The following is a 25,682-nucleotide window of genomic DNA, read 5'->3' on the forward strand; positions in this document are numbered from 1 at the left end:
GGGGGGTGGCCATGCCACAATCCCTTCTCCTCCATCTTCCTCTCGGGATCTTGGGCACACATGCACACACGCCCAGCATGAGTTTAAGCCACCGGGTCTGGGACTTGAACCGCGGTCAGCTACGTGGGAGTCCAGCGACATAGCCATTACGCTAACTGCTGGTCCCTATTATTTTCATTGTTATACCTGCCATCAAAGTGGACACTGAGGGCCCCCGAACAGACTTCTGGGACCATTTTCCTGGATCGCCTCCATTCACACGGCCAGGGTTTGTACCCAGCCTCCATGTTCAGGGGTTGCCCTGAGTTCTCTGCCCCTGCTTAGAGAACACCTTTGCTGAGACATGGCCCATCAGACTCTGACCTACCTTGGGAGGTGCTGCAGGGAGCTGCGGGCAGACCAATCTTATGGGAGGAGGGGAGGGAAGGACCAAGTGCCCCTGGGGGTCTAGTTTACCTTATTTGAAATGTGTCAGACCCAGTTCTTTTACTTTTTTTTTTAATTTTTTTTTAAGGTTTTTGTCATAGGGCATACATGTGCTGCCAGAGAGACAGTGAGAGGGAAAGTGAGAAATCACTCTCCAAGGGAGAACAGCCATGCTGCAATCCCTTCTCCTCCTGGGATTCTGGGCATGCATGCACATGTGTCGGGTGTGATTTTCAAGATGTCTAGTCCAATTCTCAAACGGTGTTCCTTCATGTGGGAGTCCAGCTCCTTAACCGCTACGCCATCTGCAGGCCCCAATTGTCTTTTTTTTAAATAATTATTTTATTTATTCATTCTTTTTTTTTTTTTTTAATTTGACCAGAGAGAGACAGACGTTGAGAGTGAGAGAGGAAGCGAGAAAGCAAGCTACCAGATTCAGGACTCGAACCCTGGTCGGCCATGTGGGAGTGTCCAGCGCCTTAACCACCATGCCACCTGCTGGTCCCCAGGCCCCCATTCTTAACAAGGCTTCACATCCAGTTTGGCAATGACTTAGACCAAGAGTCAACTCAAAGCTTCCCTTTCTGCAGCCTTGCTTCCTCCTTCAGCTGGGTCAGTGCTCATACCCACCGAAGGAAGGAAGGGAAGATGGTTCATGGTTCCCTGCACAATCCAGCGCTCCTTGAGCTCGGCGTCTGCTCGGGACACCTGGAATCTATAAACCAGTGCAGGGGAGCCAGCTCCATGGCACAGCCCTAACGCGCCACTCAAAGACACTCCATCTCACGTGGTGACCATGGTTTGAATCCCTGACTGGGCTGGCCTGAAACACACGACGCACGCTCACAAGTGCCCAGGACCCAGCTGACTGCAGGGCTGGAGGAAGGAGATCGCAGCATGACCAGACCGTGTGAGGTTGCTTCTCTCTCCTCCCTGCCTCAGTCACGGGCACATGCACACATTTTATCATGAATAAAGAAGACAGTTAAAGCAGAGCAGAGCCAAATCTGGAAGACGTTCGACATGCTGGCCACACAGTTGGGATCCTCGCCGGCTCAGGAATCGGCTCTGCCTGGAGTGGGATGAGAACCCAAAGCTCCAGCTTCGCACATCTACAACCCAGTCTTCCTCCAGATGGCAAGTGGGACTTAGACTGTGACCTGAGGATCTCTCTGCAGAGGGTAGATCCTGGCATCCAGATCCAGGGCAGGCTGCGGGGCGGCAAGGGACGGCAAGGGACGGAGTGGCCGTGGGTCCAACCCCAGCGCTGGGGCCTGGGACGCGGAAGCAGCCCGATGCCGGTCCTCTGCTGCCCTCTTCCGTTGCTTACTAGGAGTTCCTGTTGGCTTGTCCCCAAAGGCCTGGAACACACCCACTGCTCTCCCTGAATAGCCCATCCACCCGCCCCACCTGAGTCCAGGGAATTAGGGTCCTGGCATCAGAGGCAGGGAGGATTCATGTGGTGCTGTGGCCCAGGAAATGGGCCACTCACTTCTTGGGCAAAAGAAGTTATATTTCACATGACGACTACAGTTCAAATCCCTGACAGGGGTGAGGTGGCTGCAGTCTTCCCGTTAGAACCCTGGAGCTCCCTTCCTCTGAAGATCTGGCAGACATGGAGCAAGAAACACTGAGAGGATCCTTAACTTCAAATTCTAAAGTATACGATTTAAGGGCACAATTTTGCATCAAAATCCCACTAGCAGGTAATTGCTGCCTCAAGTGTTATGACATCTTCCAGTAATTAACCAAAATGACGAACACAAATGGAAAGAGGAGAGGCCCCCAATATATGTTCTCTAGGCCTTTTAGAAAACATGGAGTTGTTCCTTTGGCGACATATATGCGAACCTACAAGAAAGGTGATAGTGTAGACATCAAGGGAATGGGTACTGTTCAAAAAGGAATGCCCCACAAATGTCACCATGGCAAAACGGAAAGAGTCTACAATGTCACCCAGCATGCTGTTGGCATTGCTGTGAACAAACAAGTTAAGGGCAAGATTCTTGCCAAGAGAATCAATGTGTGTATTGAGCGTATTAAACATTCTAAGAGCAGAGATAGCTTCCTAAAACGTGTGAAGGAAAATGACCAGAAAAAGAAAGAAGCCAAAGAGAAAGGTACCTGGGTTCAACTAAAGCGCCAGCCTGCTCCACCCACAGCAGCACACTTTGTGAGAACCAACGGGAAGGAGCCTGAGCTACTGGAACCTATTCCCTATGAGTTCATGGCATGATGGGTGTTAAAGATAAACGAATCTGTGGTCTATTAAAAAAGAAAGGGTTACAGCAACGATTACATAATGTATGAGAATGGCACCTGAGAGGCAGCAGGGTGGCAGGTGCCATGGAGTGGAAAAGCTTTGGGACCTGGCCCACTCCTGGCTGGAAGCCTCACGTGCATTCTCTGCTCCGGTTCAGGTCACAAATCTTCCTGATTGCTTCCTCAGGCTTGCTCTGCAGGCCATCCGGCAAAGCTCACTTGTCTGCCTACTTGAAGACCTCACCAATCTGAACTCAGAGAAGCCTTCAGGGGCCAACCAGTGGCCTACTGGTTAAAGTGGCTGGATCCCACACGGCTGGCTGGAAGGTTCCAGTGCCAGACACAGCGACTTGAAAGACACGTTGGGCCCATGTGCTCGTGTGCCCCAGACCCCAAGGAAAGAATGGAGAAGGGGCTGTGTGGCATGGCGATGCCATGGAGGGTGCTTCCTCACGTTCCCTCTCTCCCCATCTGTCTCATCCTTGACCTTCTGCAATGGCGGCAGTTCTGGGGAAGGAATTAGCAGTGAGGTTTCCAGTCAGCACATCTCAGGCCTCCGGCCAGGTCAGCTTTCCCTCTGGTCATTTGAACTATAATGCCTGTGCCAAGGTCCCCTTCACTCTGCCTTTCCATTCTCCCCTGATCTACAGATACGCCCAAAGATCGAAGCTGGGAAGGCGGTGTGTGAAGGCCCTCCGGTGAAAAGGACTGGAGCCTTTTAACTTCTAACAATCTCCTGGCAGAGTGAGGAGTGCGCCCAAGCTCACTGCAGTGTCTTGGGGATGGAATGGCGCCACCTGGTGACCAAGTCTAAAGTGGCTGCCAGTTGTCAGAGCAAGTGCAGAACAGGATCAGTGAACAAGGGTGCTGGGCCGAGAGCTTGCACGGCACGTGCAGACGCGCCTCACCCCTTTTCACTCTGCTTGCTTTCCGGGCACTACCTTCCCGCTCTCCTGCGTTTACTCTGGCTCCTTGAAGAGCTTTAGGTGGATAAAGGAGCGGGGTGGCATGGAAAGGACAGAGCATGCAAACAAGCTGAGGGCACTCATGCCCACCCGGAACTCCACTCCTCTTCCAGGGCACCACCAGGCCCAGAAGCCTGAGCCCAGGTGTGCGGCCTCCTGTGCAGGAGTCTGTGGGGACAGCTATGGGACACATTATCCTGCTGACTGCGTGTTCTCAGCCTCTAGCCCATTTGGGAGTGGCCATTTCAAAGCCAAAGACGGCTGCTAGATTTGACGTGGCTCTAACCAAATAAAAGGACCTTACAATCAGGGACACAGAAAAAACACCTCATGGGCCAGTGACTGCAGGTCGAGCCCTGGGCGACACCTGCCCACTCTAACCTCTTCCAGCTGAGCACAGAGAGCTGAAGCAGGTTCCCCAAGCCCTGGCCAACGTCCTTAGTGCCCAGGCCTGCAGAAAGCCCCGCACAGTAGTCAGCCGGGCCACGGGCTCTTCCTCCGAGTAAGAAGGCGGCCCAGGTCAGGCTCATCTGACCCCAAGCCCGCCCTGGGCAAGCTCCTTGGTCTCTAGTTTCCGCATCTGTGTGCGAGGGCTCCTTGCTCCTCACACCTCGAACGTTCATCCCATGGGGCAGTGGCAGCGGCAGGTAATCACCCCACAATTCCAACTGGCTGGTGGGTCAGGTCAGCTCGAGGCCGCGAGGATCTAAGGGCAGCGTCTCCTAGGCGCTGCCTCGAGAGCTGGCCCCAAGGGTCGGGCAGCAGCAGCAGGCGCAGCCTTCCCAGCCGGCCCTGACCATCCTGCACTCGCTCTGGCCTTCCCCTGCGGGACGCGCTCATGGCCTGAGGCTAGCTCCTAATCATGCACTGTCACCCTGCTGTAGTAACGGTTTTGTCCTTGTCATCTCTCCAGACAGGAGGAGGGGGACTACAGGCACACCGCCATTCCCACACCTGGCCCTAGGAACTGTTCTCTACCACAGACACCCAGGAAATAAGTGTGCAGAGTTGTTCAGACACCAGATCACATTACTTATAAAACTGTCATTCTGAGTACAGTGAAATGCCTATAAAAAGGACTGGGGGAAATGACAGAATACACAGAATTCTAAAACCCAGTTCCTTTGTGATGTCTAAATTCTTTATCCATTTCACAGACCACGTTGAAAACCAGAGACCATGTGTATTATGGCTACCGCGAATGAAAGCCCTCATCCCCAAACTGTAAATTTTCTTTTTAGAGTTTATTAAAGTCATATGACTAAGGTAAAAATTAACTATACCTTTTTAACTCTGTCAAACACCTGCCCCGATAATAGGTAAAATTCACCTTGGCGAGAGCCGCAGGGCAGGAGGAGGTGGGGCTTGAAACCACGCTCCTCTCCAGCTTCTGGCTAGGCCGAGGTGTCTTTGGACACTTTTACTTATTTTTGATTTTCCAGGGTGTGTGTGCTCACCAGGTCAGAAACATACAGAGAGAAAGGCAGCATGGGCACGCCTCTTCCATATGTGCTCATGCATGCGCACACGTCCACGTGTTTCAAGCACCAGGTCCAGGATTTGAACCATATGGGATCCAGCTAGCTCCTTTAACCACTAGGCCACAGAATGGGCCCAGAACATTTATTTTAAATGGAGAAGATAGCTTATGTTTCTTCAGAAGAGCAACTTTTTATTTTTAAGGCAATGTGTTAATTTCTCTATTTTCCCATCAAAGGGAGGCAGGAAGAAGGGTCCTTTGGCCCCCACTCGCCTGAAGAGCTCAATGGCTTCCTCATTCCATTCCTGTATGGTAATGCAGCAGACTCCTCAAAGTAAAAATCTTACCCACACTCACCACACCCCACCTGCAACTCTGCACAATTAGCCCAGAACTGAATCAGGGAGCTGGCTTCTCCTGGTCTTGGCTGGCTTGAGGTGTACTGTTTACAGTAATAAAAACGGAAAGGTGCATTCCTATATAAGCAACACTGAAACGTAAAAAATTCGTTCCCAGATTTCGGTTGAGAAGTGAAACACACTTTACAAACTGATTCTTTCTGCCTTGAAAATGGATTCACGACAGTACTACTTCGTACAAGTTCCCACTTGACAGTTTTGTTTAGGCGGGTTTTCAGTGACATTTCTATTATAAATTACACATGAAACCTCTCTGAGAGCTGAGAGGCGTTAAAGAACCACACACAAGCTGTCGCTGACAGGTCAGAGGTGGCGAAGCCACCCATCAGGCTGGTGCTTCGTCGTCACGAGGAGCCGAGGAAGAACCTGACCCCGACATGGAGCTCGATAAAGGCCGACGCTGTGCTCTTCACTGCTTTCCTCGGTTTCTCCCAATGGGCAACATTTCACCAGAGGAGGACTGGGTTTTCCTTATGGCAAGGAAAGACCACCGTAATATGGGCTGACCCCTAGCATGGACCAACAGTCCGTCTGCGATGAAAAACCAGCTCTGGCAATAAAGAGTGACTACAAATACTTGTCCAACTTTACCTCCTCTTACCAGTCTACCGTAACCCATTCTAGTCTTACATGGCAGAAAACCCAGGCGAGACTGTGCCACACACACGCGGGGACCAATCAACGCCTGCTGCTCTAGGCCAGGGCAGGTCTCGATGGACTGCAAATGGACTGAACAGAACCCTGAAAGGTAGGAAGAGCAGCCTCGTTTAACCCCTTCCAGAGAGACATCTCTGCTCTCCCGCTATCCTGCCCTCATACCCAAAAGGCCATATTGCTTTTTATGGTGCATGGAATGGCAGATAAGGCACATCTAAGACTTAATGGCGCAAAATCTTTAAGTCTTACTTCCTTAAACTCGGCATGGTGGAATGAGGCAGAGTGTTTCAGGTTTTACCAACCTCCACCACTCACAAATGGCATCTGTCTTGGGTCAACCAGAGATAGAAAAATGAGTCCCATCTCCCAGGATGCCGAGACAAAGCTGGAAAGCCAGCCTCCTGCATGGTTGGCCTGGATCACACAACTTTTCTCCAGGCCGGATGCTACATGCAAGCAAGCCCTTGGTTCTCAGGAAGAGATCTCCCAGAGTCTAATCCTGAAGGAAAACTGACTGACAGTCACTGAGGTGAGGTGGGCACGCCTCACCGACTCCCTGGGGCTGACTTCCTCAGTGTCTGTCCTTCCCCACTGACCCTCTGCTTGGCTCAGGCTCGATCCTACAGTCCCCTACGCCCCCCAACCCCGTGTAGCCACAGGACTACGGAGATGGAACTTGAGTGTCAGTTCCTGTGTTTCATCTTCTTTTCCCTCAAGTTCAGAGGTTTCTCCAGCTCCACAGCTAACACACCAGGAAACAGGGTGTTTAGGTGACAATAGGCTGAGGTCACCCTGATACACAACGGAGGGCGTAAACTGGGGGATGACCGTTTCCCTGTGTTCCTCCGTAGTGTCGGTCACGGAGAGGCAGGAAGCACACTGTAGGAGACCTGGAAGACGAAGCCCCGCACAGCCACTGTGCTTTCAGGCGACTGCAGCATCCCCGCCTCTGGTTCTTAGCGAGGAGGAGGGTGGGTCCAGGACACACATGCCTGCCTGCCTTCCCCCTTCCCCCAACCCACAGACAGACCTGCTTTCCACGGACGAGCTCCAGGTGAGAAGGAAAACTAGTGCGGAGAGGGGTGCAGACTAGATGGGCCAAAGCCCCCCGCAGGAGCAGTGTCCTCTGGGAAACCTGCTTTCTCAGCGGAAGGAGGGGACTGTGACAACAGGTATCTTGTCCCAGTGCCGGCGGTGATGGGTGGGGGGGTGTTTCTAAGAATGTGGACTTTCTATATAAAGTCCAAACCACTATTATTCTAGCTTGTACTCTGGATACTACTCCTCTGTCGGCTCCAGAACCCCCATGAGACAAGGAGAAACATCACAACGACTGCAGGGAAACTGCAGACAACTAGGAGTCACTCTCAAAGATTTAATGATTTGAATCGCATAAACGGGGACAGTACATTGAAATCTCTGCTACATTACAAACTGCTGTTTTTGTTGTTGCTGCCTTAGTTTATTAATAAGACCTACTAGTTCTACCCATCCTCAGGCTTATGGCTATATGAACCAGTGGGGAAAACCAACAAAATGGTAAAAATAAGTTTGTTCTGTTCCCCAGAACGCCTTTCCGATGCAGAACAGAGTCCTTCACAGAGAAGAGAAGGGAACCCGGCCACAGGCTGTCCACACACAGCATTCCCCGTTGCAGTTAGGGACTGGAATGGAACCAGGAGGCAGAGCCTGGCTGTTCCGAAGTTTTCCGTCAACTCACATCCTAACCTGTCCCCTGTGTGGGTGAATCTTCCTCCCAGGTCCTTCCAGCCTCTGAAACCCTAAAACAAGTGTGTCAATTCCAACATAACAAAGGCTTCGTTTCCCCAAGGAGGACTAATCTGAGGATTCGAGTGGTTTGCCAACACTGAGAAAGCTTATTTTTAAAAAGAAAAGAAAAAGCATGGCTTTAAAGACAACTTCTAGCCTTTCAAGACTGAGAGGTTATCAGAGGGGCTGGAGGCATATGGCCCACTGAACAGAGCAGGGTACGAAGGCAGGCTCCCCGACTGCTGTCTGCAGGCTCGTCTCCATGGCCGCTGCAGCCTGGCTGGACAGAAGCCAAGCGAACAACGCCCTCCGGGCCTGCACCCCACCAGGGAGACGGGGGGGCAGAGGAGGCTGTAGTCTGATGGCTCTGAATAACCAGCCTTTTGTGTCATATTAGGACCAAGGATTTATTCCACAATATAAACGGCAACATTTGATACAAGCTACCAAAAATAGGGGCAGAAGGAAGGGGCAGGGAGAAAGCCAAAATACAGCGGTGGCGATCACTTACAGACCAGTCTCTTTTCTACATCACTAGCTCATCAGTGACACTAGAAACTAGACATTTGCGTTCTGTACATCAACCAGGTTCTAAAGCACCGACACACTGTCCAGAAGTTTGTTTTGTTTTGTTTTGTTTTAATTCCAGCCACTGAAACCAACATAGAAGTTATTGCTCAGATAAATAAAACTAGTCTATCAGGAAAAAGAAAAGTAGATAAAGAACGAAAAAAATAAACAAAACCCCTAAAGTGAAAAACTTAAAAGTCCCCCCACGTGGTAACACAGTAAACAAGAGAGAGATCCCTCAAACGAGGATTTACTAGAACTTCTGGTGCCCTCCTGGGCACTGAAACCGAGTTGGACTCTTAAGCCGGTAAATTGCAAACAGAGGTAACACGTTAATGCTGTACATGAAAAGGTGCAAGCCTCAATGCCTTCTGAGTTGGTGGAAACCCCTGCAAAAAAACAAGTGAGCATTTCAAACCTCAACGACCACAAACAGCTCTTAAGGAAAAAAATACAAAAAGTGTCAAAAATTTTTTTAGTTGTTTTTTCTTTTTTTCAAAGAGTTCTGGAAAAATGATCCCGTAAGGAATAGAAATAGCACCGTTTACAGGCTGGCTTGAACACCAGTCCTGTAGCTTTGCTGAGATTTGGAGAAATCCTCTTGGTTGGAGTCCTGAATTACATTAAGTGGGGGTGTGTGTTTTGTGTTTTTACTTTCGGCTTGGTGCGTCCTTCACAGTACAGCGCACACAGACGTAGTCTTCCTTCTCTGCCATCTCTGGAGAAACACCAACACAGACCTGATGAAACCACTGATTGCAGCTGCCATCACACTGGACCCAGTCCACCTGGTTACAAAGAGCAGGGAGATGGGGTTTTCAGAGGAAAAATGCCATTCGAAATCGGGCAGGCCAGCCTCAAGATATTCAGGCCGTTTGCCACTAACGGCCACTGTCCCACCAGTGGGACCTCTGGCACAACAGCTAAGCCAAATGAGTGTAGCCGGCCCACCAGCCAAAGCAACCGAGTCAAAGTCATTCTTCAAGTCGTGACTGCTTTGGGGTTAAGACAGCGCTGCCCTGTGGTGAATAAGCAAAAGGGCATGACATCAGCACCCCTCCCACCTTCTTAGCGCTGGGACGGTGAAAGCTGGAGAAGCAAGAAAGGAAGAAGGGAAGAACGAGAGTTTCTTCGAGAAAAGGGAGGAGCCCCAGGAACGATGTAAGAGCAGAGATATCAGTGGGGGAGGGCTGAGCAATCCATTCAGATCAGCTCAAAGCAGAGAAGCAGAAGAGAAAGCCCCAGCGAGGCGAGGTCTAGCTTAGAGGGTTTCTGAGTTAAGGGAAAGCACGTCCTCCACGGCCCAAACCTCACTGACCTCATCTCCTTCTGGCTGCAGGCAGCTCACAGCGGGGCAGATGGCATCTTCGTCCTCAGAGTCCTCCTGCTCAGAATAGGATGTGTCTGAGGGCAGTGAGTGAGTTTCGGCAGAACGGACTAACTCATAGCTACGCTCTCTCTCTAACTTGAAATTGTTCATGTCCTTGGGGGGGCTCAGTTTGATTTTCTTCTTTTTGGGGGTCCGCATTTTTTTCACTCGATCCCACCTCTCGCTGGAGAGACCTTCTCTTTCAGGGCGTCTCTTCAGTTTTCTCTCAAGACCGTTGTTGGTGCCGTCTCGCTTCCCTCGGCAGCAGTCGATCTGGGGGAATGGGCAAATTCAGTTTTAGCATGTAGTTTGCTGCTGAGGTAACTAATAAGGCCACAGGGAACAGGTGGAGCAGAGAGCAGAGGATCCCATCCACACAGAAAAAATCAGCACCCTGACCACCGCCACCACTACCCCCACGTCCAACAGGACAACCAGTTTAAAAAACTTCCTTTCCCTTCACTGTTAGTGCCACTGAGGAGCATAGAAAACAGAAACGTTAACAATGTGGTCAGCCTTCAAATCAGCCACCTGGCACCAGCAGACGGGGGACACCCGCAGAGATTCTCCCGTGGTCCAAGCTGCGAGTGAGCAGTTTCTGTTGAGGTATTTCTGCCCATCCTCCGCCCTACACGGTCCTGGGGAACAGGCGCATCGCACCTTCCTCACGAAACAGAGCCCTCCCCACACAGGACTGAGGTGCACTGACTCAACACAATCAGAAGCGGTGCAACACTCTTTGGTACCATGATGAAAAATAAAACCCTAAACGCCAGTACCAGCCCTCGTGCTGCCCTTGGTGAGATTCTTTCCTGATACAACTTCAGGATGCCTAGTGGGCGTCTATTCCGACTGTGTCAGGGGCCTTAATGTGACAGGCCAGCTGGTTCGCTAGCAGCCAGTAGTGGCAGCACCCGGACTGTGCCCAGGACGAAGTACGTCAGCACTGAAGATGGGTACCCTCCCTCCGCGCCCAGCCCCCAGGCCAGCCGCCGTGCTGTTCAGGAGTAAAACAAAGTGTTTGGTAAACGCTGAGCTCGGGACTGTCTCTGACTTTTGGGAACTTTATCACAAAGGCCTTCTCGGCTACAGTTCTATTTTCATCCCACAGTGTTTCTCTTCCAGGGGAAAAATAATCCTGCCCACTATGACAACACATAAATGACGAGAAGCACCTTGCTAAAAAAGAAATTCACACAGGGATTTAAAATAGGACCAAATCCAGGCCGTGAGCCCCACCTGGAGCAGATGGTACCTCGCACCTGCCTTTGCAGCCACAGCCTGGGGAACAGTCTGAGGCCAACAGCTGCATCCTTTCCTGGGCCAAACTCTTAAGACAGGATGAGACTAACAAGCATGCCCCCACCATGGACTCTGTTTCCCAGCAGCTCCCCAGACACTCACCTTCTCACTGCTCGGTCTAACTGGTGAGCTTCTGTCAGTCTGCTGGGCAGGGCTTGGCTTTGCAAGTAGAGTCTGGTAAAGCTCCTGAATTTCAGGAAGGGACACCTGGAGCAACTGGGCTTCCATCAACAGTTCATTCACTTCCGGACTGATGCCTGTTACAGACCAGACCAAGTCAAAACAATGACGGCAAAGGGCATTTCACACTCCCACGGAGCCCACCCCTCACACCACTACCACTCCCTGCTCCTCAAGTTACATTGAGTGGAATTAGTTCACTTCATGTGCCTGGAGTCACAGTGCAACAAACAGAGCCACCGCCAGGCTTCCCAAGTCTGAGTACTGGGAGGTATTCATTCCACACCCAACCCTCTTCTCACTCACTGCTAACGCAGGAGAGAGACAGTCGTATGCCCGCCTGGATGGCTTTTAACAGAAAGCACAGACACCAGGTGACAGCGCCGGGCAAGAACCATCCACTTGGGTCAAGAGCTCTGACCCATTACTGGGTGCCCCTGAGACGGCGTGGCCAGGAGCAGGCTCCAGGTGCAGCTTCAGAAACGGCTCATGGGGAGCGCTTCATCCAGACAGAGCAAAGACAAGTTCCAAATGTGGGGCACCTCCAGGACCCTCTGCAAGTGTCCCAGGTAATGAAGACACAAGGGCTCCTAAGACTCAGCCTGGGACCCACATACTTGGTGTTTAATTACCAGTTGGCACAGGATTAACCCGTCATCCCTGAAATCAACGGACATAAACCTTTCCTGTCTGCCCTTTGCATTTATAAACTCGAAGATGATCCCCCCTCTATCTTGCAAATACAGAGGAACCCACATCCTACATGTAAAGACAAAGTCCTTTTATATCGAACATTTATTAAAAAAGAAAAAAAAAACCTAGTAACAGACTATCTGTTCCTATCCGGCCCTCAAAATAACAACACGATACACACCATGGAGGGGGATACAGCTCCGTCCAGTAGAGAAGGGGGAGTGTAAATATGAGGTCCTGTTGTCCCAGTCATCAGGCAAGGAAAAGGACGTCGTGCCAGGAGGCTGAGACACCTAACGGGAGGGAAACAAGCGGTAACAGGGCTCTCCGGGATGCAGAGCGCCTCCACCAATAATGAACACAAGCTGGACTACCAGGCAGACCTCCAAGAAAGAGGACGACTTGATTTTCCCAAATCAAACAAGACTCCTCACATCTTAGAACAGGACAAACCAAACCATAGTCCTCCCAAAGACCAAGTCTTTAATCTGCCTGGTTTTACTCAAACTCTTTTCAGAGAGGCAAAGAAGGCCATTAGAAAAGGAGTCATTTTCTCCATGTAAAAACAGATCATACAGCCTTCTAATTTTAAGCAATTCTCTTTACTGAAGCTCATAGTACAATGAGCACAGACATGTAACATGTACTCCCTTCAGTAAACCAAGTGAGAAGGTATCAGTCTTCATTCACACCTGCCTCCCTGCCTTCCTCATGCTTTATTAAAGGAGTGAGGGAAATGCCCTTTTTATCAGGAGTGAGTAAAGAAAAGCACATCTTTTCCCTTTCTTGATAAAGGTAAACTTTTAGCATATCTGGGTGAAAAAAACACAATGACTCCCCTGTAGGCTGTACAAATAACCACAACCATTCAGTGCAACAATATTTAATTGGTCACCTGCCATGCCCCCAAAAAACAAGGGCCGGCTCATGACCTGGTGGTTAAGGCAGCCAGATTCCACTAGGCTCACGGCACGGTTCAAGTCCCGGACCCAGCAACTTGAGAAACATACTGGATGCTTGTGCCCAAAATTCCAAAAAGAGGGACAGACAGAGAAGGGTCTGGGGCACGACCACTCCCCACAGGGAGTGCTTTCTCCTTTCCCCTTCTGGCAAGTGTGTGTGATCTCTAGCAAAACAAAAAGGAAAAACAAAAACAAAACAAACTAAGAACGCAAACATGACAGAACAATTTTTGGTTCTTTTCCCTCTAGTAAACCAACACTTGACTCCTAAATTCACGTGTCTGTGTTTTCATAGCACAAGACTGTCGAGGTATCTCTGACAAAGGATATAAACAAGGTTTGAAAGGCATCAGATTAACTTGGAATTGGGCTTTTGGCAGAAAGGTCACAAACAGCACAAAACCTATAGCCTTTCTCTGACGGAATGGAGGGCTTGAACACTTCTCCAAACCATCCTTCCTCAAAGGACAAGGAGGTACAGATGACAGCGCTGTCTCGGGACCAGCAGAAGGAATAATGGTTATGTCACTGAATTCTCACATGGCTGACTGTGGTTCAAGTCCTGGACCTGGCAACTTAAACTCATGCCAGGCGCTTGTGAGTGCATGCCCAAGATCCCGAGGGAATAGAGGAGAAGAGATTGCTGTGTGGCCAAGAAGGGATTGCGGCATGGCCATCCTCCCTGAGGGGGGGGGGGGATTTCTCACTTTCTGTCTCTCTAGTGAGTACATGTGCTCTATAGCAAAAATCTCTCTTAAAAAAAGAAAGCACTTTCCCATTCTACTCAGTGACTTATATGAGAAGAAACAGGAAAATTCTTTAGTCAGGTGAAAATTTAAAAATACATAGGGAAACAGCAGTTAGCATAATGGCTATGTCGCTGGACTCCCACATAGTCAACCGTGGTTCGCGTCCCAGACCTGGTGGCTTAAAACTCACGCCAGGCGCGTGTGCGTGCGTGCCCAAGATCCCGAGAGGAGAATGGAGGAGAAGGGATTACGGCGTGACCATCCCCGCTGGGGGTGATTTCTCGCTTTCTGTCTCTCTGTCTCTCTCTGTCTGGCGAGCACACGCGCCCTATAGCAAAAACCTCTCCAAAAAAAAAAAAAAAATACATGCACATGTTAAATATTTAAGTGTTACCGCACATAAATAAAATAACTACAGAGTATCTGAAAAGGTGAACATGTGCCCTATAGAAACAGAGTGCCCAAGAGGCCAACAGATGGCATGGTGGTTAGGACACCAGACTCCCACGTGGCCAACCACAGTTCAAGTCCTGGATCTGGTGGCTTGAAAATCATACTGGATGTGTGAGCATGCCCATCCCCTCCGGGGGTGATTTCTCACTTTTCCTCTCACCATCCATCTCTCTCCAGCAAGCACATGTACCCATCTCTCTCCAGCAAGCACATGTACCCTATGGCAAAAACTTAAAAAAAAAAAAAAAAAAAAAAAAAACAGAGTACCTGAGAACTCCTGCACTAGGAGGGAGCCGTGGGAGCACAGAGGGCACGCACGGTCTTTAAGTGGGAAGCTGCAGGCGGAGGGCCTACCAGTGAGAGCGGTAAAGTGACAGCAAGAAACGGCACCAGACTTCCAGGTCCGGGAAAAAGGCTCACAGCTCTGCACACTCCGATCGCCCACCCCTCGGTCCACACTCACCTTATTTGTCTCGGACACCTGTCCTGCGGAGGCCTGCCATCTGCTAAGTAACAGTCCCGAGCCCAGTCGGTCTTGCACAAATTTGAGATTCCCTGACGAAAGCAGCTGCTGGGCCCTGTGTTGCCAGTTCACGGTTCTTTCAATCATATATCGAAGTGCGTCTCCCTCAGGAAGGCGAACTCGGATTCGCTGCAGCGAGGCCAGCAGGGGCAGAATCTTCTCTAACGGAGGTTTCTCTGACCTCCGACAGTGGGGACAAAGCCAGATTCTGGGGCCCTGCGCAGCGCTGGGCACAGCCACGCAGCTGGTGTGGAAAGCATCCCTGCAGAGTTCACACTGGATCATAGGGGTGGCCGGGGCCTTCTGACAGAGGCAGACTTTCATCTCCACCTCTTGGGCAGGTGACAGCAATTTCCCTTCATTGGCGAGTCTGAGGGACTGCAAGGCTTCCATTTCCCTTAGGCGAGCTTCCCCAAGCGTTGCCATCTGAAAAGGAGTTAGCCATCAAAGAGCTGTCACCAGTATATGTACTCAGCCTATCCCTGAAGCTCCAGGTCCTGGCAGGTAAGACTATGGGCCTCTGAGCACACTCCACACTCAAACCTTGGCTCTGCCTCACACGATGCTGTGAGTGCCCCAAGCTGGGCAGCACGTGTGACATTTCCATATGTATAAAGTGCAACTAGTGACAGTGCCCATCTCCCAGCAATGATGACTACACAAGGTGTGTGCGAGCACACTGCCTGGCATATACCACACGCAATGTGAGTGACTACCCAGCACATCCAACATCTTAAAAGTCGAACCTTCTTGCACATTTATCTCCTGGAAAACATGCTTCCCTTGAAAGATGCAGGCTAATTTCTGAGCTTTTCCGTTTGTGTTCAGCTCCTCTAGGCTGTGCACTCTGCTAGGACAGTACTTGTACTTGGGAGGGAACTGCCTAGAGCAGCCACTACAGCAGCAGTCGGTATCGCTTCCTGTCTCTCAAGGCTAAGGGCTTATGTGTTCCTGAACTCACCGATTATAGATAATGAAATTGGCTCTCTCATCAACACACACACACACACACACACGAACCATTTTACCACTTTCCTTACTCACACACACACACACACACACACACACACACACAGAGCTATAAAGTAAGACCTCTAGTTAGAGCAAAGCCAAAATGTAAGTGGTCTGCAAGATTCTCTTCTGCAGAAAGCTACCATGTACTTCTGTGTGGTCTTTCTTCTCTACTAAAGAAAGCCTACTCCCAAGAAGTGCTGAGTGGAATGACTTGAAAACATGCATACACAGAATCACCATCCCAGAAAGGCTGAGATCCTACTGAACACATTTCTGAATACCACTTACAAGCTGTCCATGAAAGCAGCTTTTACCAGAACAGACCTGAGCACCCACTGCACACAGACACGTGTTGAACAAGCCCAGGCATTACAGGCTTAGTCACTACGCACCACAGCAGAAGCAGAGTCTAAAGGTAACGCTTTCACATCGGCAGCCACGTCAGAGTTGGCCATTACCACCTTAAACTTAGACTCTGGCTTCATTGGCCAGTTTCCAACAAAGCTGGACGGGCCACTAAAAGCTGCTTCTAGTGCTTTACAGATAGAGAAAATATGCCAGGAAAACTAAGGGAGTTTTAAAAATCATTTTCAAAAGATACAGGAGGTAGAGCTTTTCAATTTTCCCGATTCTATCCAAGTCTTTATAAATGTTCATTTTCACCATTAAAAATGTTCCTCATGATCACACCTGCCCACCACAGACCTGTCACGATTCACCAGGTCATGTGGCCAGAAGGAACCCTCCATTCTCTCTTTGAATTTACAAAAAAATGTGTGAATTTGAGGGGAAACGAGTGATTAGGGGAAAAGTAAAAAAGACCTAAATCAGGTAACACACCTTTGGTATATTAAAAAAATTCACTTATTTTTGTAGAATACAATGTATAGGAGGCAATATATATGGGTCATGTGATAACAAGGTACCTTCCCAAAGCTCAGAAATGGAAAACAGCTGACCTTCCCAAGTTCTACCATGAATCAACAGATAATGTATATAAGGACTTCCTTACCAGGAGTTCGTGGACTAGATGGGCATAGACAAGAGTCTACAAAAGATACTGCATGTGACATTTCAGACAGATACACATGCGTTTCAGGAGTCTAACTTTCAGTTAGTCTTTACAAAATCAAACCACAGATTTAACAGTGGACCCAAGTGGCTACCTTAAAAATACCAGAATGGTGCTTATGTAACAGAAATCTCTCTGTTGGGTTGTTGGAAAAGACACGATGCATTATGACATAGAAAAACAGGAAAATACATCGTGACTTTTCTGACGCCCTAACAGAACCTGACTGAAAGAAAGTCTATGTCAAAATACAAAAGTCTATGTGAGTCAAGGCAATTCCAGGTTCATCGAGAAGTCAGACAGCAAAAAGAGAGTAGACAGAGGGAGAGGGACCTAGCCCACGGACAAACACATTCAGTCCAGTCGCAGCAGCAGGTCCATGGTTCCCGCTGTGGGAGGGGCGAAGTCCTGCCATCAGCAGCATCCAAACCACGTAGCTGTCTTCTCTACCCTGACACTGGGCTCACTAAACATGGCCGGATCCTGCTTCATCTCGAAGATGACACTGTCTCTGAATCAATGGTGTTTACTGACTGCAAGTCAGGCTCAATTAAGAGCCCAGTACACTGGAGAGTGTATTTCTTACTGTAGATTAGTAAGCTCACACTGCAGTTTCATTTCTTTCAGCCAGCATCTCTAGATCAACCCATAAGCACTGACAAAATTCCAGACTCTGCAAGACTCAGACTGGGCGGCCTGCCCTGAATCTTCTCTGCACAACTTCCATTCAAAACTTTTACACTTGATAATTTTCAAAGTCTTTTTAGTAAAACTGAGCACTTTTCAAATTATTCTACTTTTGCCTTCTCATTTAGTCCTATGAAATGGAATAGAAAGTACCTTCCCTAACAACGAGAGAAAGGAGAAGGAAAAACCCACTACGTACAGCTGAAGCAGTCTCTTTGCTTTCAGTTAAAGCCCTCTCCAGGTCGCTCAGACTCTCTAACTTGGTACTTTTCTTCTTCCCACTTGGCAAGGGCTCCTTTAGCTTTCTCTGCTTCCTCTTCAATCCCAGAAGGCCAATATCGCATCGAGGACACAGTACCTTATGCAGGACAAAGTACAATCATTGATAAATGGATTTCAGACAAAGCATTCAGAAGTCCCAAAATAAAACCATAAGCATTAGGGAAGATAAATATTTCTTACTATCTAACATTTTCTTTAGAACATGCAGTCAGTCCTGAGGCCAGAAGATTCACATCTACCCAAAAAAAAAAAAAAAAGGAGAGGAAGACTGACTGATCACAGATTCAATGAAAAATAATTAAAATGTGTTATCTAGGGACCAGCAATTAGTGTAATGGCTATATTGCTGGACTCCCACGTAGTTGGACGGTGGTTCTAGTCCCGGACCCGGCGGCTTAAACTCATGCTGGGTGTGTGTGCGTGCCCAAGATCCTGAGAGGAGAATGGAGGAGAAGGGATTGTGGTGTGGCCATCCCGCCTGGGAGTGATTTCTCGTTTCCTGTCTCTTTGTCTCTCTCTGTCTTTCTGGCGAGCTCACGTGCCCTATAGCAAAAACCTCTCAAAAAAAAAAGTGTTTTTTATAACTGATTGCAGTCACAATGCATAAGCATCATCTTATAGAAAATAAAAATTTTTTTTAAAAAAGGGGGCAGCTAAAACACCTTATGAAAAGGACTGGCCCCAAAGCCTAATGGTTAAGGGAGCCGGATCCCACATGGCCAACTGTGGTTCAAAGCCTGGTCTGGTGGCTTGAAAACCATGCTCTGTGTGCACATGCACGTGTGTGTCTGGGTGTGTGTACATGCCCCAAATACCAAGATGATGGAGGGAAAAAAAAAGAGAATGCAAAGTTACCATGCCCAATGGGGGGGTATGCCCCTTTGGGAGAGGTGAGGGGGGCTTCTTCTTCCCTCTACCTGTCTCATTAATGACAGCATGTACCCTCTGGTGGTTAAAAATTAGAAAGCACCTTAAAGAGGTGAGATGACTTATCAGGTTTACTAAAATCAGGTAGTGAAGCATGGACGAGTTTGAGTTTAATTTCAACACAGACAGAGGAACTTCACCCAATAGTAAAAATGTTCTTCTCTAGAATGCTATCCTAAATATATCCAGAAAACATTTCAAGGTTGCTTCATGAGAAAATTAGAAGACTTCCCTGGAAAACTACTCATAACATACAGATCAATCCTGTGTACGTAACGGACTGAATGTTACCTCACGCTAGAACACCCAAGTTCTTACAGGTGTGTCAGGTGCAAACTTACCTCCAAGAGAGAATATGGAGAATTCTCAGTCAAGAATGTACTAGCAGCACATTCTTTCCAAGCCTGAACTTCAGCTACTAGTGATTCCAGTCTTGGCAAAGAATTCAGATGTACTGGGATAGATCGGCCTCGTGTAACGAGCTCTACGAGTGTGTCCAACACTGGCACACGTCCTCCAGCCTAAAACACCAAGAAAAATGATCACAATTTATGAAAAAAGAAAACTTCTGTGAAATGGGAAAAGCACAATTCAGATCACTCCAAGATCTCAACATGTTAAATTCTAAATGTTGACAAAACCTGCCAGGTGACTAATAGTGGTGGCACTAGAGGTGACACTTATTCTTGCTCTGGACAAACACGAATACTTAGGGAACCTAGTTGTGCTGGCCTCCAAGGGATATAAACGTGAGTATCACATACACTCCGGCCCATTATTGCACTCATAACCTAAATTCATTTATCACACTGATCCCCATGGGAAAGGTAGAAAAAACTCAAAGGAAATGAAGGTTTGTATTAACTCGAGACATTCGTAATGACTTAGATAAATAAAAGCAACAAAATATTTTACTATATCCCACTCACTAACAATGAATTAAAGTAACTCAGTATAAATTACACAGGAAACTAAAATAAAAGCTGAGACAATCCAAACTTTAACATGTATCAGAATCACCTGGAAAGTTTGTTTAAACAGTTTCTTGGGTCCCATCCCCCAGATACTCTGATTCAAGGTGAAAAAGGCCAGGAAAGGTCCACGAATGTGCATTTCTAACAAGTTCCCAGGAACGGCGCCACTGCTGGTGCTAACGCAGTGGGCCTGGGAACTACAACTCGAGGGTGAGACAACCAACTGAAAGAATGAAAGCACTGGATGAATGCACTGTGCTACTCTAATACAAGTAATGCTTAGGTCACTAAAGCTTAGGTCACCGACATGTGTCTTCTGACGTGACATGAGACAAAGTCTATAGCATCACCTGACATTTTGATGTATTCTTTTTTTAAAAATTATTTTATTCAACTTTATTTATTTATTTAAATTTGACTAGAGATAGCATGAGAGAGAGGAAGAGAGAAAGTGAGAAAGGAAGCCACAGGTCCGAGACTTGAACATGGTCAGTCATGTGGGAGTCCAGCATCCTTAACCACCATGCCACCTGCTGACCCCATTTTGATGTATTCTTGACCAACATGTGGAAGCTGAATCCATCAGGGAGTCCAGCGACACAACCATTACGCCAACTGCTGGTCCCAATCCATCCGGACTTTGAACTGACTTCTAATTTAAAGGAAGTACAGAGGACTGGATACACTACAAAGACATGCCCAGACATCCGTCAGGTGGAGCACACCATAGGGTAACTGTCTAGACAGTGATGTGAAAAACAGTGGGGCTGAGGAGGAGAACTACACGAGATTCAAAGAAACTTCAAGAGATAAACCAATTAGATGCAGCATATGGTCCTAGATTAGACAAACAATCATAATAGTCATTTCTGGGACTACAAGAAAGACTGAGGACACTGGTATTTCACTGCCTGTGCTATTTATTCTTATGGGATACAAAATGTTAGGACAGAAATATTCTGGTGGGATTTGAAGATTCCATGCTTTTCCTAAGATATTTAATTCAGGAATACATGGAGTGCTTCTTATGCGTACGGTAGACTACCGGGTAACATTTTAAAATGATCTACTACTAAGTTGCTTTTTTGTAGTTAGCCGTGTCTATCGGTCCGGTCCTTCAGTATATGACACAAGAAAACGCTGGGCTGTATTTTTGAGGACTGGAGTAAAACATGCTTATTGGTCTGTGGGAACCACTGTACACGGTGAGAACATACCCATCTACAACAGGAAGGGAATGAACCGACGTGGGAGTACGCGCTCGCTTTCTGGCTTTACAATGCCAGCCTCTCCTTCCTGTGATGAGCCCACCTTCTGGATGCTACCAGTCACGAAGGGAACGGGGTGACCATGACTAAAACTAAAAACTAAAACTGGAAGGCCAGCATCGCTGAGAGCCTGCATCTAAAAGCCCACTAAGAAACTTTTGTGCATCATGCTCTCCTCTTCCCTTTGGCTTGCCGGAATCGCCCTATTATTGTGTGTTCTCCTCAAACAATGTATGATATCTTCTTTTTCCTGTTAACTAGAACAGACGCCAAGATGTTTTCTTGCAAACATGTGTCTAGAATTGTCCAATCTGGCATTGCTTGATAGCAGCTGGCCAATTAACACCATGTAAAATTATATAAATATGCAGAAAATCAGACAGTAATTTACTCCTAGAATCAGAAGCATTCAACAAATCAACAAACTGGAAACTCTTTTTTAGTATCAATAGTTCCAGAAGATCTATTGGTTTATTATGAAAAAAGGAGTTAAGACACCTCCCTCAACCCTGCCAACCATTTTTTCAATTAAGTTACCCAGTTGAAAATTGGGTGACTCATGGAATGCATTTTCCTGTACTTCAACAATGAATGCTGCAAGTGAATACAATTTTCTTGTGCACTTACATGCAAGTCAGTAAGCATATCATCTAGCCTAGAGCCACAAATACTTGGTGATAATTACTTAGAATACTTTGGATAATTACTTTGGAAATTGGTAAGTTTCATTTTCTTGGGAGGACTGGGAGGATTTCCACTGTTTCAAATTGCTACTTGCTGAAAATTCTGTCTTGGGGCCTAGTTTGGCCGTGTAATCACAGAACTACAAGAGATTCACGGAAATCTGCCGTTTCTGATGGCTAAAGTCCAACGTTACTGATAACAAAGGGCAACCATACCTAATCCAAGAGTGAAAACCACACCTCCTCTCACAACTTCCCTTCTAGCTCTTCCTTCATTGTGTAACCAACACTCAAATTTGCTATGGAAGACTTCCCACTCCCAGAAAAAGCTGAGGTATCAAAGCTTGAAATATCTGCGCTATCTGGTCAGGGTAACGGCTGCTATGTGTATCCAAAGGCGATGAACAGAACTAGTACCCTGGTCAGCTACGAAACACTGACATGTGCGGAGACCCGACACATGAGTCTCTGCAGGTTTTCAGTTGCTGCTCTTTATGAATGCATTTATACACTCCGGACTTTTAAACCAACCTGCAGGGCCTCTACATCCTGAAGCCAGTCTCTGGCTTTCTGCACGGAGTCTTTCAGAGCCGCGCCATTGGGCAGATAAGCAGGGATCTCCTCGATTTCCTTCACTGCTGTAGCAAGGCTGCTCAATGAATGCCGTGGTCTACACAAATCAAACAAAGACTTATTAGCATTTTGTATGATGGTTCATTTTTCTTACAGTTACCAAACAGATGAGAAAACTCATTTTGAAAGAAACCCAGGATGGCAAATACATTTTTTCAAATGGCACTGACTGCCCACATATCAAATGAACTAAGTTTCAAATGGCTGTGTCGGATTTAAGAGTAAGATAAAAAAGCAAATTACTTAGTGAAGCATTTAAATTATACTTACTCCTGATTTTATGATGACACGACCAAACCTTCCGTCTGCAGAAGGTAATTAACTTACTGGTAGATAATTTCCTCTATGTTAAGCTAGATACATTATTAAGACTCCTACAACTTCAAAGACAATTTAAATCCTCTAGGATATTAATGCACAGTACCAAAAAAATCTTACACCCTCTCTGTTCAACAACCACTATTTTAGGGTTATTAAAAAATGTCTATAACCTAGATTCTTCACATTTTTATTTATTTGTTGAGAGACAAAAGATAGGATCTTGCCCAGCTGCAATCCTGTCTCCCGACCCAACTCTGGCCAGTCAGGATCCCAGACACACCCACAGCCATACTCAGACCAACTCAGGAACCAAACGCAGGGCCCATGTGGCTCCTAACACCACTGCAGCTGGGCCTGCAGCCCAGACTTTATGCTGTCAACTGGACCTGTACAGGTGAGTCGGACACAAAGCAAGATCAGGGAGGGGCTTCTCTTCTCCCCAAGCTAGCCTGCATCCAGTCAAATCTCTCAAAGAGAGATAACGTGTCCTTACTATCCAACAACAGCACAAGTGTATGGGCCTATTCCTGTTGAAAGTATCTGGACATCATTTTATAGGACGTGAACTCTCAAATATTTCTTTGTAACACTGCTTGAAACCTCACATATTAACTCAGGTTCAAACAGTTCCACCTATTGGTAAATTATTCTTTCTCTCAAGAAATTATTTTTGGAGTGCAGAAAAATTTCATTAAACTAGTTTTTTTTTTTTTTTTTTTAGAGTTAGAGTTTTTCGCTATAGGGCGCGTGCGCTCGCCAGACAGACACAGACAGACAGAGAGATAGAAAGTGAGAAATCACCCTCCAGGGGGGATGGCCATGCCACAATCCCTTCTCCTCCGTTCTCCTCTCGGGATCTTGGGCATGGCACGTACACGCGCCCGGCGTGAGTTTTAAGCCACCAGGTCCGGGATGCAAACCACGGTCGACTACATGGGAGTCCAGTAACATAGCCATTACGCTAACTGCTGGTCCCTAAACTAGTTCTTTAAAAAGCATGTCTAGGGACCAGCAAATGGCATAATGGTTACGTTGCTAGACTCCCATGTAGTTGACTGCAGTTTGAGTCCCAGATATGCAGCTTAAAACTCACGCCGAACCAGTGTGTGTGTGCGTGCCCAAAATCTCGAGAGGAGAATGGAGGAGAAAGGACTGAGGCTGGCAGGTGGTATGGTGGTTAAAGGTGCTGGACTCCCACATGGCTGACCGCAGTTCGAGTATTAGACTTGGAAGTCTTCTTTCTCCCTTTCCCTTTTGCTCTCTGTCTCTCTCTGGTCAAATTAAAAAATAATAACAGATAGAATTAAATAAATACTTCCTGGGACCAGCAGTTGGCGTAATGGCTATATCACTGGATTCCCATGTAGTCGACTACAGTTCAAGTCCCAGACCCGGTGGCTTAAACTCACATCGGGCATGTGTGCATGCGTGCCCAAGGTCCTGAGAGGAGAATGGAAGAGAAGGGATTGCAGCATGGCCATCCCCCCGGTGGGTGATTTCTCACTTTCTTGACTGTCTCTTTCTGGTGAGTGCACGCACCCTATAGCAAATCTCCCCCAAAAGAAATTCCTTAAGGAAAAAATGCATTTCTGTTTGAATCATTCATTTCATAATTAGTTGAATAAAAAAAGTTTTAAAATTGTTTTCATTCATGGTAGAGGCACATGTGGAGAGAGAAGTACCTGTCCTGGGGCTCAGTCTTGCCAAGATCCCCTTCTTCTAATCCTCGAGCCTGCCAGGACTCAGAGTGTGCACCTAGTTTTTAGGTCAACTGAGCTTGGGACTTGAAGTGCAGTTGGCATGTGGTTTCCAGTGCTGCAGTCTGGTACACTACCCACTGTGCCCTAGAGACTAGGCCAAATTAATAGTCTATCAAGTCCCAAAGAAGCCCCAGGCAGCCCAGCTATTTCTACAACATAACGGCACTACTGAACCCCTTCAGGTGCCCACCACCATGCTCTGCTCTAAGACATCGCCAAGCCTTCCCCAAGAGAGAGACGTGTTTGCTCCTTACCTGGCCTTAAGGAAACTCTTGGCTTTGTCATCCCAGTGCTCTGATACTGTGAGCAGCTCCTGCAGCCGGGCCATAGCTTTCTCCACTGCGGAATATGGGGCCAGCCCCACCCCCAGATCTATGAGACGTCTCATATCATCTAAAGTAAGGGAGCTGGGGTCTAGGCAAGCTTGCTGCACTTCTTCCAGCCAACGGGCCTGCTCCAAGCGGATGCGCATCTCAGCAAGCTGTGGAAGTTCAACATCAAATTCAAAGCTGACGTCGAGCAAGTCCTGCAGCTCAGCAGCACTAGGCATTTCCTCGGAGAGTAGTTTCTGGCTATGCTGCTGGAAATCTTCTACACGATTCAAGAGATCCTTTAAAAAAAAAAGGTTATTGCATCAAAATGGTAATTTCTGCAATTGGCCCCTCAACTGAATTTATCTACAAAACGCAGGACTACAAAAATCTCGCCCTCGTGGCCCACTGTGGTTACCTTCAGCAATGGCGTCTGACTGAGAAGGCATGGCAGAGCATACAGCTGAGTCACGAACTGTCGGAGCTCATTCACAGTCAGCTGATTTGGGGACTTTCCTCCACCAGATCGGTATCTGCACAGACAGAGGTCCAAGAAAGCCACATGAAAATGTGTCTGCTTACCACAACCAGGTCCCGACACCACAGGAATCTAGGACCAAAGGAATGTCGGTGACAACAGGCTTCTACGTGAAGCTGCGGAAGAGTCCGGACTGCGGGAGAAGCACGTACCTCGTCTGCCTTTTGCCATTAAGTAACTGCTGTGCGACAGAGGCACACTTCTCCGCATCCTGCGTGACTAAGCGGAGGTGACGCAGAAGATCGTTGTCTGGGAATTTCTTCATTTCGGATTCTTCGATCAAAGCCTTAAAGTTGAAAAGGCCTAAGAATAAAGGGGAAAAATCCTCTTTTGTATGATCAATTTACTGCTGCCAGGATTCATAGAGAATAGCTTTGGTCAGTTCTCATCTGTAAAGGTGACCCGCAAATGCTCGCGGTGCTTTAGATCATT

The 25,682-nt window shown here is 47.7% G+C and overlaps 1 protein-coding gene across 1 annotated transcript in view; it reads right to left on the reverse strand.

Annotated features, from left to right (window-relative positions):
• Window positions 1-7,570: 7,570 nt before the first annotated feature.
• Window positions 7,571-25,682, reverse strand: part of KDM5B (lysine demethylase 5B) — an 88,045-nt gene continuing 69,933 nt past the window's right edge. The window contains 11 exon segments of the mRNA XM_027776006.1: window positions 7,571-9,337; window positions 9,868-10,191; window positions 11,323-11,477; window positions 12,275-12,386; window positions 14,721-15,206; window positions 17,753-17,911; window positions 19,104-19,283; window positions 22,219-22,357; window positions 24,656-25,011; window positions 25,131-25,245; window positions 25,403-25,553. Of these exon segments, the coding sequence (XP_027631807.1) occupies window positions 9,200-9,337; window positions 9,868-10,191; window positions 11,323-11,477; window positions 12,275-12,386; window positions 14,721-15,206; window positions 17,753-17,911; window positions 19,104-19,283; window positions 22,219-22,357; window positions 24,656-25,011; window positions 25,131-25,245; window positions 25,403-25,553 (2,315 nt within the window). The 3' untranslated portion in view covers window positions 7,571-9,199.

The sequence above is a fragment of the Tupaia chinensis genome, unplaced genomic scaffold, assembly GCF_000334495.1.
Source record: "Tupaia chinensis unplaced genomic scaffold, TupChi_1.0 Scaffold000627_1, whole genome shotgun sequence".
NCBI classification, from domain to species: domain Eukaryota; kingdom Metazoa; phylum Chordata; class Mammalia; order Scandentia; family Tupaiidae; genus Tupaia; species Tupaia belangeri.